Source organism: Podarcis erhardii (genome assembly GCF_964252035.2).
Source record: "Podarcis erhardii genome assembly, chromosome: 12".
Classification (NCBI taxonomy): domain Eukaryota; kingdom Metazoa; phylum Chordata; class Lepidosauria; order Squamata; family Lacertidae; genus Podarcis; species Podarcis erhardii.
In genome coordinates, this window is record NC_138513.1 from 24,665,065 (window position 1) to 24,678,874 (window position 13,810).

The window sequence follows — 13,810 nt, forward strand, 5'->3', positions numbered from 1 at the left end:
AGTGTTACTAGAGAACTGTCTCCAGCATGTTATGTCAAGAGAGCTGAAATCACAAATCCCACGTCACAACACTTATAGTACACCATTCTGCCAAAAATTGTTATCCTACGCTTTCCAGTGCATTTCCCCATCACTTTTCTTACCTCAAAAGTCCTTTCTACAAATCCATTTTAATTGTTCAATCTGAATTTGAAAACTTTAGGCCAGGGACAAAATAATCAGTACCCTTTTTTGTCACAAGGTAGAGCTGTTGCTTTGCCATCCAAATCAACTCAGCTTCAGCTGAATGAAAAAAAGCTATTGTGTGCGAACATTTACAAAACACTTACAAAAATGAGCTGTATTTAGCAATATCCTTCAATAAGAAGCTTGCCAGAATTAGGTCAGTTTTTCCAGGCAGTTTTGAATCTGAGGTCCAAACTACATGTTACATTTAGTAGCATATACTCAGACACCACATTACAGTATATTTGACATAATAATCAAGTATTTACAAATACCAAATATTAAGACACAATAAATGGGAATATTTCTTCTTAGTGCCTTATAGGTGTGTACTGAAATAGATGAGGCATAGGTTTCAGCTAAGCAAAGTGATACCTACGGATTAATTCAACATGTTCGCATCCTCTGAAAATGTGTTTGTAATGGAGTATCTGCTTCAAACATTGAGATAGTATTAAAACCTTTGCTGTGCACATTCAACACAATTCTTCATTCCAAGTCAGAGCCCAACTCAGCTTTCACATCCCCATTTTCAAAGGGGAAAGAAAAGGAAATGGGTGTTACTGGAAATTCAGTCCTGTTGAATTCAATGGGATTTATTTTTCAGTACACAGGGCATACACTCCAGCTACACTGCATAACTCTCCCTGGGAGAAGGCATGGCCTAGAATGGTGCAGAGGAATAGTATCAAAAGAGCATTGCTAAACGATACTGGAAAAGATAAAAGATCTGAAATAGTATACCAAGATACTCAGGAGCAGCCTATATGTTACTGGAGTCCAATTCAAGATGTTAGCGTATAAAGCCCTGAACAACTTGGGACTTAGATATCTGATGGAGTGTTTCTCTCCACATCAGCCAGCCTGGACCCTGAAAACAACCAGAGGCAGGCCAGGGCGTGGGGTGGGGGTTGCAGTGCTGTTGGCAACTGTCACTCATTGTGCTGGAATGCCAGATGGGTTTTTCTCTGTGACAGCAACCTAACTTTGGCAATATTCTCCTCTAGAGTCATGGATGTTAACATCATTGCTGGAAAAATGAATAAGCGTTTCATGAACTATAATTTCAGTCAAGCCTTTCATTCAAGCCTTTATCTTTCACAAAGATATTTTTATGATTTGAACTCATGCTGAGTTGAACTCCAGGAAGGGCTACCAGGATATTAGACCTTGCTCTACAGAGCAGGCTGGAGCCTAACAATGATTCTTCCTCATTTGCCCGAAAAACAAACAGGATCTAGATAAAGTAATAAAAAAGCTGTTTGAAAGTGGCACCAGAGGTTAATTAAACAGATGAAGCCAAACACACTGCTAAATACACTTCTATTTTACCATAAGCTTGCAGTTACTTCCTGCTTTGCGCATAAACAGAACTTCAAGGCTCACTGGACTATTCCAGTTTTCCAAATACTTTTATCCTCATCACACTGAGGTAAGTTTTGCCTGACCCTGCACTGCCTGCAGTGTGTCCATTTAAAAACAGATGTAGCCGTGGAGGGGTGTGTGTGATGAATCCTCACACCTGACATTGTGGGTGAGTGTATAACAAGATTGCAATCACCACTACATTCAAGGGGGCCGGGCACATGCAGTGTGGAAAAGGCATGGACCACCTAATCAAGGATTTTCAAACATCCTTCTGGACAGCAGGATCGAGAACCAATTTAGACTGAAAGCAGCATGTTGATGAGGATAAATTATTCCAGATGAATAAAAACTACATTTGTGTGCTACAAACAGGTTAGTGTGTACGCAGCTGTTATCTGACTCTAATACCATTGACATCACTTATCTTAAATCAGCTGTGACATTCTTGCCTAGGAACATTTCCTTTTGAAACATTTTGTGTGTGCTAACTGAGTAATTATGCAAAAAATGGTTGGTTGGTTTTGCATATGACTTGATGGCTATCAGGTTTAGATGAACCTAGACATTTCTGGTGTGGGCTCCATAAAGCCTATACTGTATGAGGGAAATAACTGTGTGTATTTAATAATATCTGGGTATCCTGCCACTTATTTCACTAACACAATATAAGAGATAAAATAAATGCAGTGGCCAGTCTCAAAGAAGTGTGTTGGTGGTTGTAGTTGAGTTCACTCTATCCAAACGTCAGACTGTTAAGGGCCATTTTAAAATGCACAGAAGGTGAAAACATTACGCATGACAGACAAACTGTTGTCTACCTCCATGGGCGTAGCCAGGATTTTTGTTAGTGGGGGCACTTGGGGGGGGGGACTTTTGTTTGGAGGGCAGAACCTATGTGATTGGTCACTTAGTTGTTTTACTTGATCTGCCGCCGCCTTGACTACACCCATGTCTTCCTCCCTAACAGTAGACCTCTTTCTCTCTCTCTCTCTTTCTCTCTCTCTCTCTCCTTTCTTTTAATCATCCTAAGCATCCCCTTGGTACATGTATGTAGTACGATGTGGTGCGCCTGCATGGAAAACTGTTTGATAAACTAACTTGAGTGCCCATGTCCCTGGGGCTGTTCATGCATTCTACAAGCATAGCTGTTTCTGGCTGCTACAGGAAATGCTACTTATATCTGAGCCTGAAGAGGTAATGCAACTTCTGTTGCATGGCAGCACACACTGTGCTGACCTGTATTATGGGGTAAACTTCATGCCCCGAGTTTTAACAGGGGCACAGAACCTCAGATATGTACTGATTTTGATGGGGGGCTATGCCCTTGACAGGGCCACATTGAACCCCAGGATTGAATTTCCTCACCCCTGCTCTGCCAAATTAATCTTATAATTTATATTCTATCTTTTGCAACAGCCCTATAAACACACAGGGAGTGCCCTGCCCCCAGGGCAAAGAGCAAAAAGCAAATGGGCATGCTTATTGTTCCCCAAAGCAAGCTGGCTTTTGGGGATGAAATGCCGGGCCGAGGCTATGGTTGCCTAGTAAGAACTTTTTATTATTTGTTTGCTTGTTTAGTCAAAGGGCGCGCCTCCCTTAAGCGACAACTCCTCGGGCTGCAGCTGAGTCACGAGGAAATGAAGCCCTCGGGGATTAAAGGGTATTTCCACCCAGAAGCTGCCAGTTATCCATCCCCGGAAAACGGCCCTGGAGAGGGAAAGCAACTGCCGGAACCGGGCTGCTGCTGCTCCTCCTCCCTCAGCTCTGTCACCAGGTGGGCGGGAAGCGAGGCCGGCCAGGCGCCGCCCCATCGCAGGGCCGCGGGCCGGGCTGGTTGGCTCCGTCCTCGGGCCTCATGAGGCAGCTGGCTCCGGGGCGGGCCGGCCTAGGCCCTCCTCCTCCTCCTCCCTCAGGTCGGGCGGCCCGAGGGTAGCAGGATGGGCGTCGAGTAGGCGCCGGCCTGCTCAGAGGAGCCCTCGCGCGATGGCCGTGACAGGGCCTCGCTCCCGAGCGCCGCTGCCGCCGCCTGGAAGCCTCTCGTGGCTCCGGGGCGCCTGAGAGGAGGACGAGGAGGAGGAGGAGGCGCCTTCTTCCACCGCCCCGCGCCGCCCACCTCGGCTGTCCTGGCCGAGGCCCGGGGCAAGGTGAGGGCAAGAGAGGGAGGTGGGCTCGCCCCGGAGGAGGCGGGGAGGGCGGCGTGGCGAGCCCCGAGGTCGGGGTCACAAGTGTCGTGTGGAAACCGTGTCGCGGGTGGCCGTTTCCCGGCCTGGTTCGACGCCGACGAAGCCTCCCAAGCAGCTTTTAGGGAGAGGTGTCAACTGCCCTTTTAGCCGGGGCGCCCTGGGGCCAGAAACATGGGCGTAGCCAGAGGGGTTTTTTGTTGGGGTGGACCTCAGATTTGTATTGATTTTTACTGTTTTTTTTTGGGGGGGGGGGCTTAGCTGTGCCCACGGGCAGAAGCTCAGAGCCCCCACTAAACGCAGCTGGGCTCCCCGCCCCCCCCCCAACGCAGCTGGGCTCGCTTACTACATCTTATAGTAGTGATGGATCCACACCGTCGCCATTGGAGGAAAGCGGGGCAGGGGCGGCTTTTCTGGGCTTTTCTGGGTTTCATCCCAGGATCCGCGGGCTCCCAGCCCCATACTTGGAAGCGGAGGATTCCATATAAGTGCTGGAAGGGAGAAATCATTTTATTTCAAAGAATTTATATGCACACTGCTTGATTGTGGCCTGTGGAAATAATAAAGTAATAAAAAAAAAAAAATTAGGAGAATTGGCAACCTTCAAAAACAGTGGGAAGCCACAGAAAAAACACACTTCGACTTTCTGAATTTCCGGGTAAGCCTGTCTAAACAAACATGTTTTTAGAAGGTGCCGAAAGGAGGACTGCGAAGGTGCCTGCCTGGTTATCATCACTAGGCAGGGAGTTCCAAAGTGTAGGTGCTGCCACCTTAAAACATGCGAGTTCTTACAGGTGTGGAACGGGGATTATGTGGCACCTGCAACAGTGCCAGTTCCGCAAATCAAAGTTCAGTGGGGGGCGGGAGCCGATCTTATAGGTTAACTACCTCTATACCAGCCTACTGCTTGAGCTTGCTGGAAGCTGAGTATTTCACAAGAGGAAGTGGGGAGGCAGCTTGGCAGGGTTGTAAAGGCCACCTCACGAGTGGCAGGCACTGGGCCTTGATAACACTAGATAACACTGTCTGAGGAAGCCAATTGTCAGAAACAGGAAGTTTCTGAAGTCTCTGCTGTGTCGAGGTGCTGCCCCGAGGGAGTATTTCTGTGAACATTTTGAAAAGCAGATGTTGCATGAGCTGCAACATAGGAGCAAATCCCATTTAAAGCAGAGGACATGGTACTTCTGCTTGCAAAGGATAGATCTGTTTGGCTGTAGTCCGAGGTACGTTTACCTGAGAGAAAGCCCCATTGAATGCAGTGAGACTTACTTTCGCTTAAACATGCACTAGATTTTCTCGTTAGATGGTTTCGTACCTCTCTGCTGCAGAAGTCTGAAAGACAAAAAGGGATGGTTTTTTTAAAAACCACCTGTGGTCCTACAGGAAGGTGGTTTTAAAATGTTTAAACTTTCCTGTAGTTTTTTTGTATCACACCATCTATGAAATGTATTCTTTTCTATAGCAGTTCTAGTCCTCCAGCACATATCTTTTTCTTGTGGAGTTTTAAATATTAGGGAATGCTTCCCCCCCCCCATATGTTAACCACTTCTCCCAGTATGGGAATATGTGGGAAGGAGGGAGCTGTGTAACTTGCACCAACTCTTAGAAAACGTGTTCCAGTTCTTTGCTGTTGCTGCTCCCAGGATAGGAGTGGGATAAAAAGTGTATAAACACTGGTGTATATATAAAAAAGAAAAGTGACATAGTATTGGTGAAACTGACAAAACCACCTACCTTTGTCAAGTTTCACTGCAGAACTGGAAAGGTGTATGGAAAGCAAATTACATGGTGGCAGGCTAAGAGATTAAGGTTAGGCTGAAAGTAATGAGTGACACTCTAACCACTATACCATACTGGTGCTCACACTATTCTCCCAGCATGCACACTTTGAATTTGTGCTGTTAGAAGATGAAACACACAATATATATTTTTCAGTGTAAGTTGTTGACTAATATTACTTGTCAGTCTTCAGATTTCTTGGATGCCTTTTATTACACACTTCCCCAATTTTAAAGCAAGTTTACAAATGGAAATTTTTAAACATGAAATTATGGATATGGCCGTTGTTGGTTATTACTTTATTGTTATACTTTCTTATGAAATGGCCAAGATTTATATTTTACTATGTTTAGAAAAACAAAATGTTTTTATACTAGTTCAAAACATAGTAAAATATTATCTTAAGTATGAGGCATCTTCAAAATGAGGTATAATCACAAACTAATTGCATGGAAAGAAACAGTATGTTCATATGGTCAGTGTTTTTCTGCATTTTTATCTTATGTTTTCAAGCATAACATAATTAGTGTTCTTTCTCTCTCTCTCGGCAGAAATCTCTTCAGGAAATGGCATCTCCTAAATCCTTAATGAATTTTTTGACCTTTACATTTGGATCAGCAATTGGATTTTTCTTATGTTATTTGCTATTTAGTTTAGTGTTGGAAGAACAAGTTAAAGTTGAGCCTCATCTCCTTTACAACAATCCTCATGGCCATCACTCAGATGATGATGATGAAAGCCATCAGCTGAAAGGACAAATGAATTTCAATGCAGATGCTGGGCAACATAAAGGTATATTTATGCAGCTGTACAGAGCATTACAGTTTAATTTTCTTTACAATATATAACCTTGTACTCCCCTCGAAAATGGATTGTACACATATCCCATGTTATAAGTATTCAAACTAAATAAATAATCCGTGTATCTTTCTAGGATACAGGCTTAAGTTTTCCCCTCAATTGTCTTGTAACATTAAAATGTTCTGAGTCCACAATTAAATGCTAAGAGAAACCAAATGCCTAAAGAAGCCAGCAGCTCATTATCACATCTACTTTGAAGTGAGTTAAATTGCATTAAATGTGGCTTATTCTCATGGAAGTGCGTATATGATTGTGTCTAAGCTTGTAAAGCTGAAAACTTGTTGCTGGTGGCTCTACCACCCCACCCCACCCCCCACTCCCCCCCAAAAACAACCCCATAGTGCTGATATCTGGGAATCTGATAATTTCTCCATCTTCTCAACTCTGGCACTCAGATATTGTAAAAGTGCCTGAGAACTTGAAATAGTTTTCTTATCTTGTTTAAAGGGGATGGAGAATATTTTAACATAATTTATCATTTAAAAGAAAGTGGATGTCATGATAAACTTTAACTGAGGTGATGTTCATTTGCAGAGTAGACAAGGTTAGTTCAAAGCTTTCAGCATACTTTTACAAATCTTTATTCCATTAGCCTTGCTCAGTATCACCCCTCCCTCAACATTCCAAGTTTGTAGAATCTTGCACCATAAAGACTGCTGGAGCAGCTGTCCCCTTATTGTGACTGCCAGAGCTATGGCAAAACTGTGTTTGTTTTGAGCTTTCTTTAGAAGTACAGTCTACACCTTTCTGATGTGCCGACTTAGGTATTGTATCTGTCATTTAGTTCAACATACTTTGTTTTTTGAGGGTGTAGCTCTAAAAAGTGGCATATAAGTATTTGGAAGTGCTTAAATATGTGGTGTTCTACTTGTGTGAGAATTCTAACATACTAATGGTATTTTGCAATTTTGCTTCCCCACATCCCAGATGAAAATAAAAATATTGCTGAAGAATTGTACCAGAAAGTAAGAATACTTTGTTGGGTGATGACTGGACCTCAAAATCTGGAAACGAAAGCCAAACATGTCAAAGCTACTTGGGCCCAGCATTGCAACAGAGTGCTATTTATGAGCTCTGAGGAGAACAAAGACTTCCCAACAGTGGGATTAAAAACCAAAGAAGGCAGGGATCAGTTGTACTGGAAAACCATCAAAGCTTTCCAGTATGTACACGATCACCATCTTGATGAAGCGGACTGGTTCATGAAGGCAGATGATGACACGTATGTTGCACTGGACAACTTGAGGTGGCTTCTTTCAAAACACAGTCCTGAAAAACCAATTTATTTTGGAAGGAAATTTAAGCCTTTTGTGAAACAGGGCTACATGAGTGGAGGCGCAGGTTATGTGCTCAGCAAAGAAGCTCTGAAGAGATTTGTGGATGCTTTTAAAACCAACAAATGTACTCATAGCTCTTCTATTGAAGACTTGGCATTAGGCAAATGCATGGAGAGTATTAATGTAGAAGCTGGAGATTCCAGGGATACAACTGGCAAAGAAACTTTTCATCCATTTGTTCCAGAGCACCACTTAATTAAGGGATACCTACCCAAAACTTTTTGGTACTGGAATTATAACTACTACCCTCCCATAGAGGTAAGATTTTTGCAGTGATTGGAGCTATTATAATATCTTTTCACAGTCTAAATAGGCCACTAGCAAATACCCTTTAACTTTGTCTATATATAGCTGCCATATACTGTCATGTTGTTGGCCCATCCAATTGAGAAATGTATTCTGATTGATTACTACACACACACACACTTGGATGTATCTGAGCCTTTCTATATTGAATCTATTTTTTCTAACACTTAAGCTTTATGGCTATCTTGCCAAATAAAACTGGGCAGGTGGGGGAAGAAAGAGTTTGAAATAGTCTTTTCTTATGTCCCCAAAGTGATTCTGCTATAGTTTGGTACTCTTATGACCAACTCTGAAACAAAGTACATTTCAAAAGAAAACTCTTTTTTTGCTTTTATGTAACAAAAAAACACATCCTGAGCACTGATTAAGTGACAAACCATAGGCCATATTAACACTTAAAATATATTTAAAACATTTATTTCTTTATCTTGCCTGTTCATCATGTTTTTTCTCTTTCACGGCAGGGTCCTGGCTGCTGCTCTGACCTGGCAGTTTCTTTTCATTATGTTGACGCCACCACTATGTATCAGCTGGAGTATTTGTTTTATCATCTCCGTCCTTATGGGTACCAGTTCAGGTACAATCCTGATGCTCCTAAGGATCAAGAAAAGCAAAATTTAAGTGATGCAGCAAAGGGTGATATAAAAGCCAAAGCTGAAATGGAAAAGCCTTTGAAATCCTCTAAATAATATGTTTGGTACTGCACTGAAGGCGCCTTATGGAATGCTGAACTAAAACATTTAGCTTACAGTGGAGCTAGATGGATTTCTTAAATAATTATAAGTGTTCCTTCATGTGGCTGCAGCCAGCAGATTCTTTTCTAATCATGCTGGTAGCAAGGTCGTTTCACATGCCATGAGGACTGCAAGGTCACGTCTATAAAACTTTGTAGTGAGGAATTAAATGTCTTTAATCTTGATTCAGTAATGTATGCACACAAATCTTATATTGAAACAAATATCTGTTTTCCACATTGACCCACAATATGCAGTATTCTTTAGTCGTTTTTATCATGAAGCAATGCTTTGTGTCAATTCTTGGACACCTTCAATTAATTACATTAGATACTGTTGCATTCTTTGCTAAAGGATTCAAATGTGGAGTATTTAAACAGAAGCTTATCCTGTCAAAGTTAGCAGTCAAGAAATAAGCCTCCTGCTTAGATGCCAAAGTTTAACATTTAGATCTAATTTTCGAAATGTTGGTGAATATGTTGGGTTTTTGTTTCATACATTGGAAGGAAGTCTGAGAGTGTTTGAGATGTGGCAGAAGGTTAGGTAGAAACTTGAATGAGAATCTTGAGTTCTGTAGTATTATAATGGGCACAGTTTCACTAGATAAATTAAAAACGTATCCACATATATTTATCATGCTTCATCCAGAAAGTTGATTACTATAAGAACTACTATGATAGTACTATAGGAAGCAGCAAACTGTCCACAGCTCCATTCTGGTTTAATGCTATTGATTCCTTTTTTAAAATAAAAAAAGAAAAGAAAAACCTTTCTTTGTTTATACAGCTGGACTTGTAACATAATGTGATGTTATGTTGCCTATTTAGAATGTTAAGTGTTTGTTAGTTTCCTTTAGGGTTAGATGGCTGTTATTATTTAGTTCAACTTTAATAGTATATTCCTATTTCTTGTGTGACATCCTTTTGGTCAGTCTAAAACATGATTTCCCCAGTGTGTTTCAGATGGTTGTGTTGTTGTGTTAGGCTGTTTTAAAACAGATCTTTATCCACACATGAAGGAGCTGTGTACTTTGTGCTAAACTTAACATTAGTGCAGTTTTCCTGTAGCCATCATGCACTCACACTCTAGATACTGTGTACTGAAATATTTTCCCCCACCCAACTTCAAATTTAGACTTTCTCGCTCTGTAGTCCTGCTAAAGTGATCTACCAAGGCTTGTTTTATGTTTGCCTTAAATTCATCATATTGATGATAACAGTGAGATTTTGTACTTGATGGTGTTTGCTGGTTAGAAATCATCGCCAAGTTTCCTGAACTCATTACTATGTGCTTTTTAATTGAAATGGAGCACTGGAGAATTACCACTGTCTTATAAGATTGTTTACTTAGAGGTTTCCATATGCAGTACACCTCTGCCTCTCTCCATTGTTTAGGCATGGGATAATAGTATGGTTCTGTTGCCACTGTTGCTCTTAATGAATGCTCAGTACAATCTTAACGTTTCTTCTTTACTAGGTAGGCTTTACCGCACATGAAAATAACAGACTAGATTTTTTAAATTTATACTATAGAACTGTCAGTGAAGTTTTGAAAACTGAAATTTCCAGAATGGTGCAGATCTTGGCTTTTAGACATGCTGTTTCTCTGTTAAATCCATCACAAGGGGAAAGTGCAAAAAATAATAGGCATGCCAAATTCTCAGAGCATCTCCGGTGACAGATGCATTGCTGAGACAAATGTTAAGCTATTGCTCAGTAGTAGAATAAATTTTTGCTTATGTGATATGTGACATCTTTTTAGTCTCCAGCTTGTTTATACCCGTCTCTTCTTTTGCTCATTTCGACTTTAGTGGCATTCATCTGTCAGACCCTTGTCACATGGCAATCTACCTCAAAGTATTTTCCAAGCACCTGGTATAAATTGCCACTGCTTTAGTGAACTGTGTGGCTAATCTTCGGATGGGGAGAGTGAACTATTCTAAATCATTTTGCATTAAAGCATCAGAATGTCTGTTAATTATTAGACCCTTTCTATTCATGAGTTTAGGTAGTTGAATTGATGTCAGTTGAGTGAAGATAAAGCAAACCAGATATAGGGGTGGGGTTAGAAGGAATTGATCTTCTCGGGCACCTAACAGCTTACAGGAAGTATGATGAGATATATTGCATCTGATTAAAAAACCTCTTCTCTCTGCATTATACAGAGATGTTTTAGAAATAAAGGAAAATATATATGTATATGCATTCTGGTTTGGAACCTGAGCCTTCTAGCACTAACTATAGGAACATAGAAAACACAGAAATCAGCCTTATAGCCAGACTGCTTGTCCACCTAGCCATTTATTGTCTCCTCGAACCAGCAGAAACTCTCCAGGATCTCAGGCAGAGGACTTTCCCATCACTTTCTACCGGATACTTTTAAGCATCCAAAGGCCTTGGAGGAGAGGACTTTGCCCCTGCTTTCCCCTGTGAGATCTGAAAAACAATAGAAGGCTACCCCTTCCGGGCTGGTGGGAGCCCTGAACAGGAGCAGTTATTTTTCGTGTGCTGGGAAACACAGCAGCATTTTCTTGCAGGCGGCACTTGCATGCTTGCATGCTTAATATATTCTTTCATCTGGGGTGTGCTTGACAATCATTTGTATTGACATGGCCGCTCCTGGCATTCCAAGGAGACAAGATGCTGGCTCCTGGGAATTCAATAGATCAGTAACTCAGCTGGTCCATTGAGTCCTGACTTCCCTAATTTGTTGCCACAACTACTGAGTTATTGTGAATAGTATAAGACTCTCCCTGTATATGCTTAGTTGTGTATATTGTTACAAGATGCATGGGATGAGACTTTTAAATCTTAGAATACACCCAGACTAAAACACCTTAATTTTAAAATATGGAAACTTTTTTGTTTATAGAAATAACAGCAGAACAAATAGTCAATTCATGAAGAAGATCAGTGTTCTACTCAAACCTGGCATTTTGCTCTCCCCTTGTTTATACATATCTGAACACTCTTATCAATGCCTCTATTCTCTCTCATCTCATCCCCTCCCCCATACACTCTTTCAGCGCTTCTAACTCTCCCCTCAACATGTCATTTTAAAAATATGTCAGAATCCACCCAAATGTTTCGTCACACGCCCCTGCTGTTAATCATTCTCCCTCTTCTGTTACACCCCCCTTCCGAACAATTGTCTGAATTTGATGTTCCATGACAACAGAAAAGACTATAAATCATAGTTTAAACAGTACTACTGAATTCCACAGGTCTGTATTCCATTTGCAGAACTCATTTGTAACAACCCCTTCCCTGGATCAAATGGAAACTTCACAGTAAATAGAGCCAATATGTACAATGCCCATTGAACTGTCACAGGTGTCATGTTGATGGTTCCTTTTAAGGAATCTGATTTGAAGAACCACAACTGGTAATTCAGAGTCTCAGCCTCCTTCAGTATATCTGTTTCTTCAGAAACAAGAATGAGGCCCACATTTAATCTAGGCATACATTTCTAAGAAGGATGTTTCTTGTAGGAGTCACAGAATAATTATTCAAAATTCCAGCAAGGTTAGCAGTTCCTTGCCCTCCTGCAGTGACAATTGCATATTCACCTGTATCCCCAAGTTTAATGTATGAATACAATTGCCGGTTTGCATCCACAGTCATTTGAATTTATTTTCTGATCCCTGCATCTTGGCAGGTTCTAGACGTTAAAGCAACGTTCTTGTTCCCAACTTACCAAGGTTTCACATTTTTTTCCTTTTGGTTGAGGTGAAGTCCCCAAAGTTTTATGTTGTCTTCACAGCTGTTTCTCCAGGGCTTAAGCCCCTCTGTTATGTTAGATTTAGAGTATTCAGTAGCCTTTTTCTGGTTCCCAACAGCCAAGTCACTTTTCCACAGACTCAAGTCCAGATCATAGTTCTCTCAAGTGGAGTGTGTTGGACAGTCATTTGTATTGGCATGATGACTCGTGGTGTTCTAAGGGCTCCCGTACAATTTCTGCAAGCTCTTGCAGGAATGAATATGCAGCTACTGCCTCAACAGAACCAATCTTAATATGGTCCGCTACAGAATCACACCTTAAGTTTTACTTCCTCCCTATGTCTAGTCTTGCTGTTAACTCAGCAGTGGTGGAAAGGGAATTCCATACTACATTAGCACAAGCTTCAGCAAATTCAGGGTACTTTATTTCACAACTCCTTGGCAGATGAATTCTCACTTGGAACCCTCTCAAGATCAACTTCTGCAACTGTTCATGCTCTTTTGGTTCCAAATCACCAGTACTGCAAGCCACTTGCCCTGGTACACCATAAGGAGCGTGAACAGAGTGCAGGTCTCAACTGAACTTTTCTGCCTCCTAGTTACAACTTGTACCTGGGCCACTTAACACCATGAGTTGGCTCTTGGAGAGTGCTGTCTCTAAGCTGAACTGCTGTGGCTCTTGAACCCTCTCGGCCAAGGCTACCTGGGTGGTTCTGTGTATGCATTCTTAATGCACATTCTCTGACTACTCTTGTAATAGTCTTCAATTCATTCTTCTTTCTACGTCCCTAAGCTTCATTCCATGTTTCTTCTGGGCCGCCTTCTCCCTCTACTCCAATTCTTGGCTCTCTGTTTCATTTCCAGACAGGACACCTCAAGCTCAAGCGCCATTTTTTAAACCTCTATGGAATCAGGATTCATCCCAGCGTCTTTGTTACCTCCATTTGAATTTGGTGCTTTCTTATAAGGCATTATCTAGCCTCTACTACCTCTCCAGACCAAAATAACACTTGACTGCACGGCTCTGGGTCTTCTCTTAAAGTTCCGGGTCACCAAAATTCTGGGGTATTCAGGACTTCACCAGTTTTATCCCATGATTTCTAAATTCTATGAATTTGGATGCTACCACTTTGCTGCCAAGTTGGGACATCTTGGGGTCCTATAGAAGGCCCCTGGGCATCATTAGGCTTGTTTTGTCAGCTGGTTCACTCAGCCTAGACTTTCCTATTCTCAGAACAACCTGCTACCTGCGTGGATCAGCCAAAGATGTGGCATGACACTTTGATCCTAGAATCATCAAA

At 41.7% G+C, this 13,810-nt stretch overlaps 1 protein-coding gene across 1 annotated transcript; it reads left to right on the forward strand.

Moving 5' to 3' along the window:
- The first annotated feature begins 3,386 nt into the window (after positions 1–3,386).
- Positions 3,387–10,767, forward strand: C1GALT1 (core 1 synthase, glycoprotein-N-acetylgalactosamine 3-beta-galactosyltransferase 1). The gene is made up of 4 exons (XM_081834926.1): positions 3,387–3,737; positions 6,104–6,344; positions 7,341–8,008; positions 8,521–10,767. The coding sequence occupies exons 2-4, from the start codon at positions 6,119–6,121 to the stop codon at positions 8,743–8,745; spliced, it is 1,119 nt and encodes a 372-aa protein (XP_081691052.1). The 5' UTR covers positions 3,387–3,737; positions 6,104–6,118; the 3' UTR covers positions 8,746–10,767.
- The last annotated feature ends 3,043 nt before the right edge of the window (positions 10,768–13,810 follow it).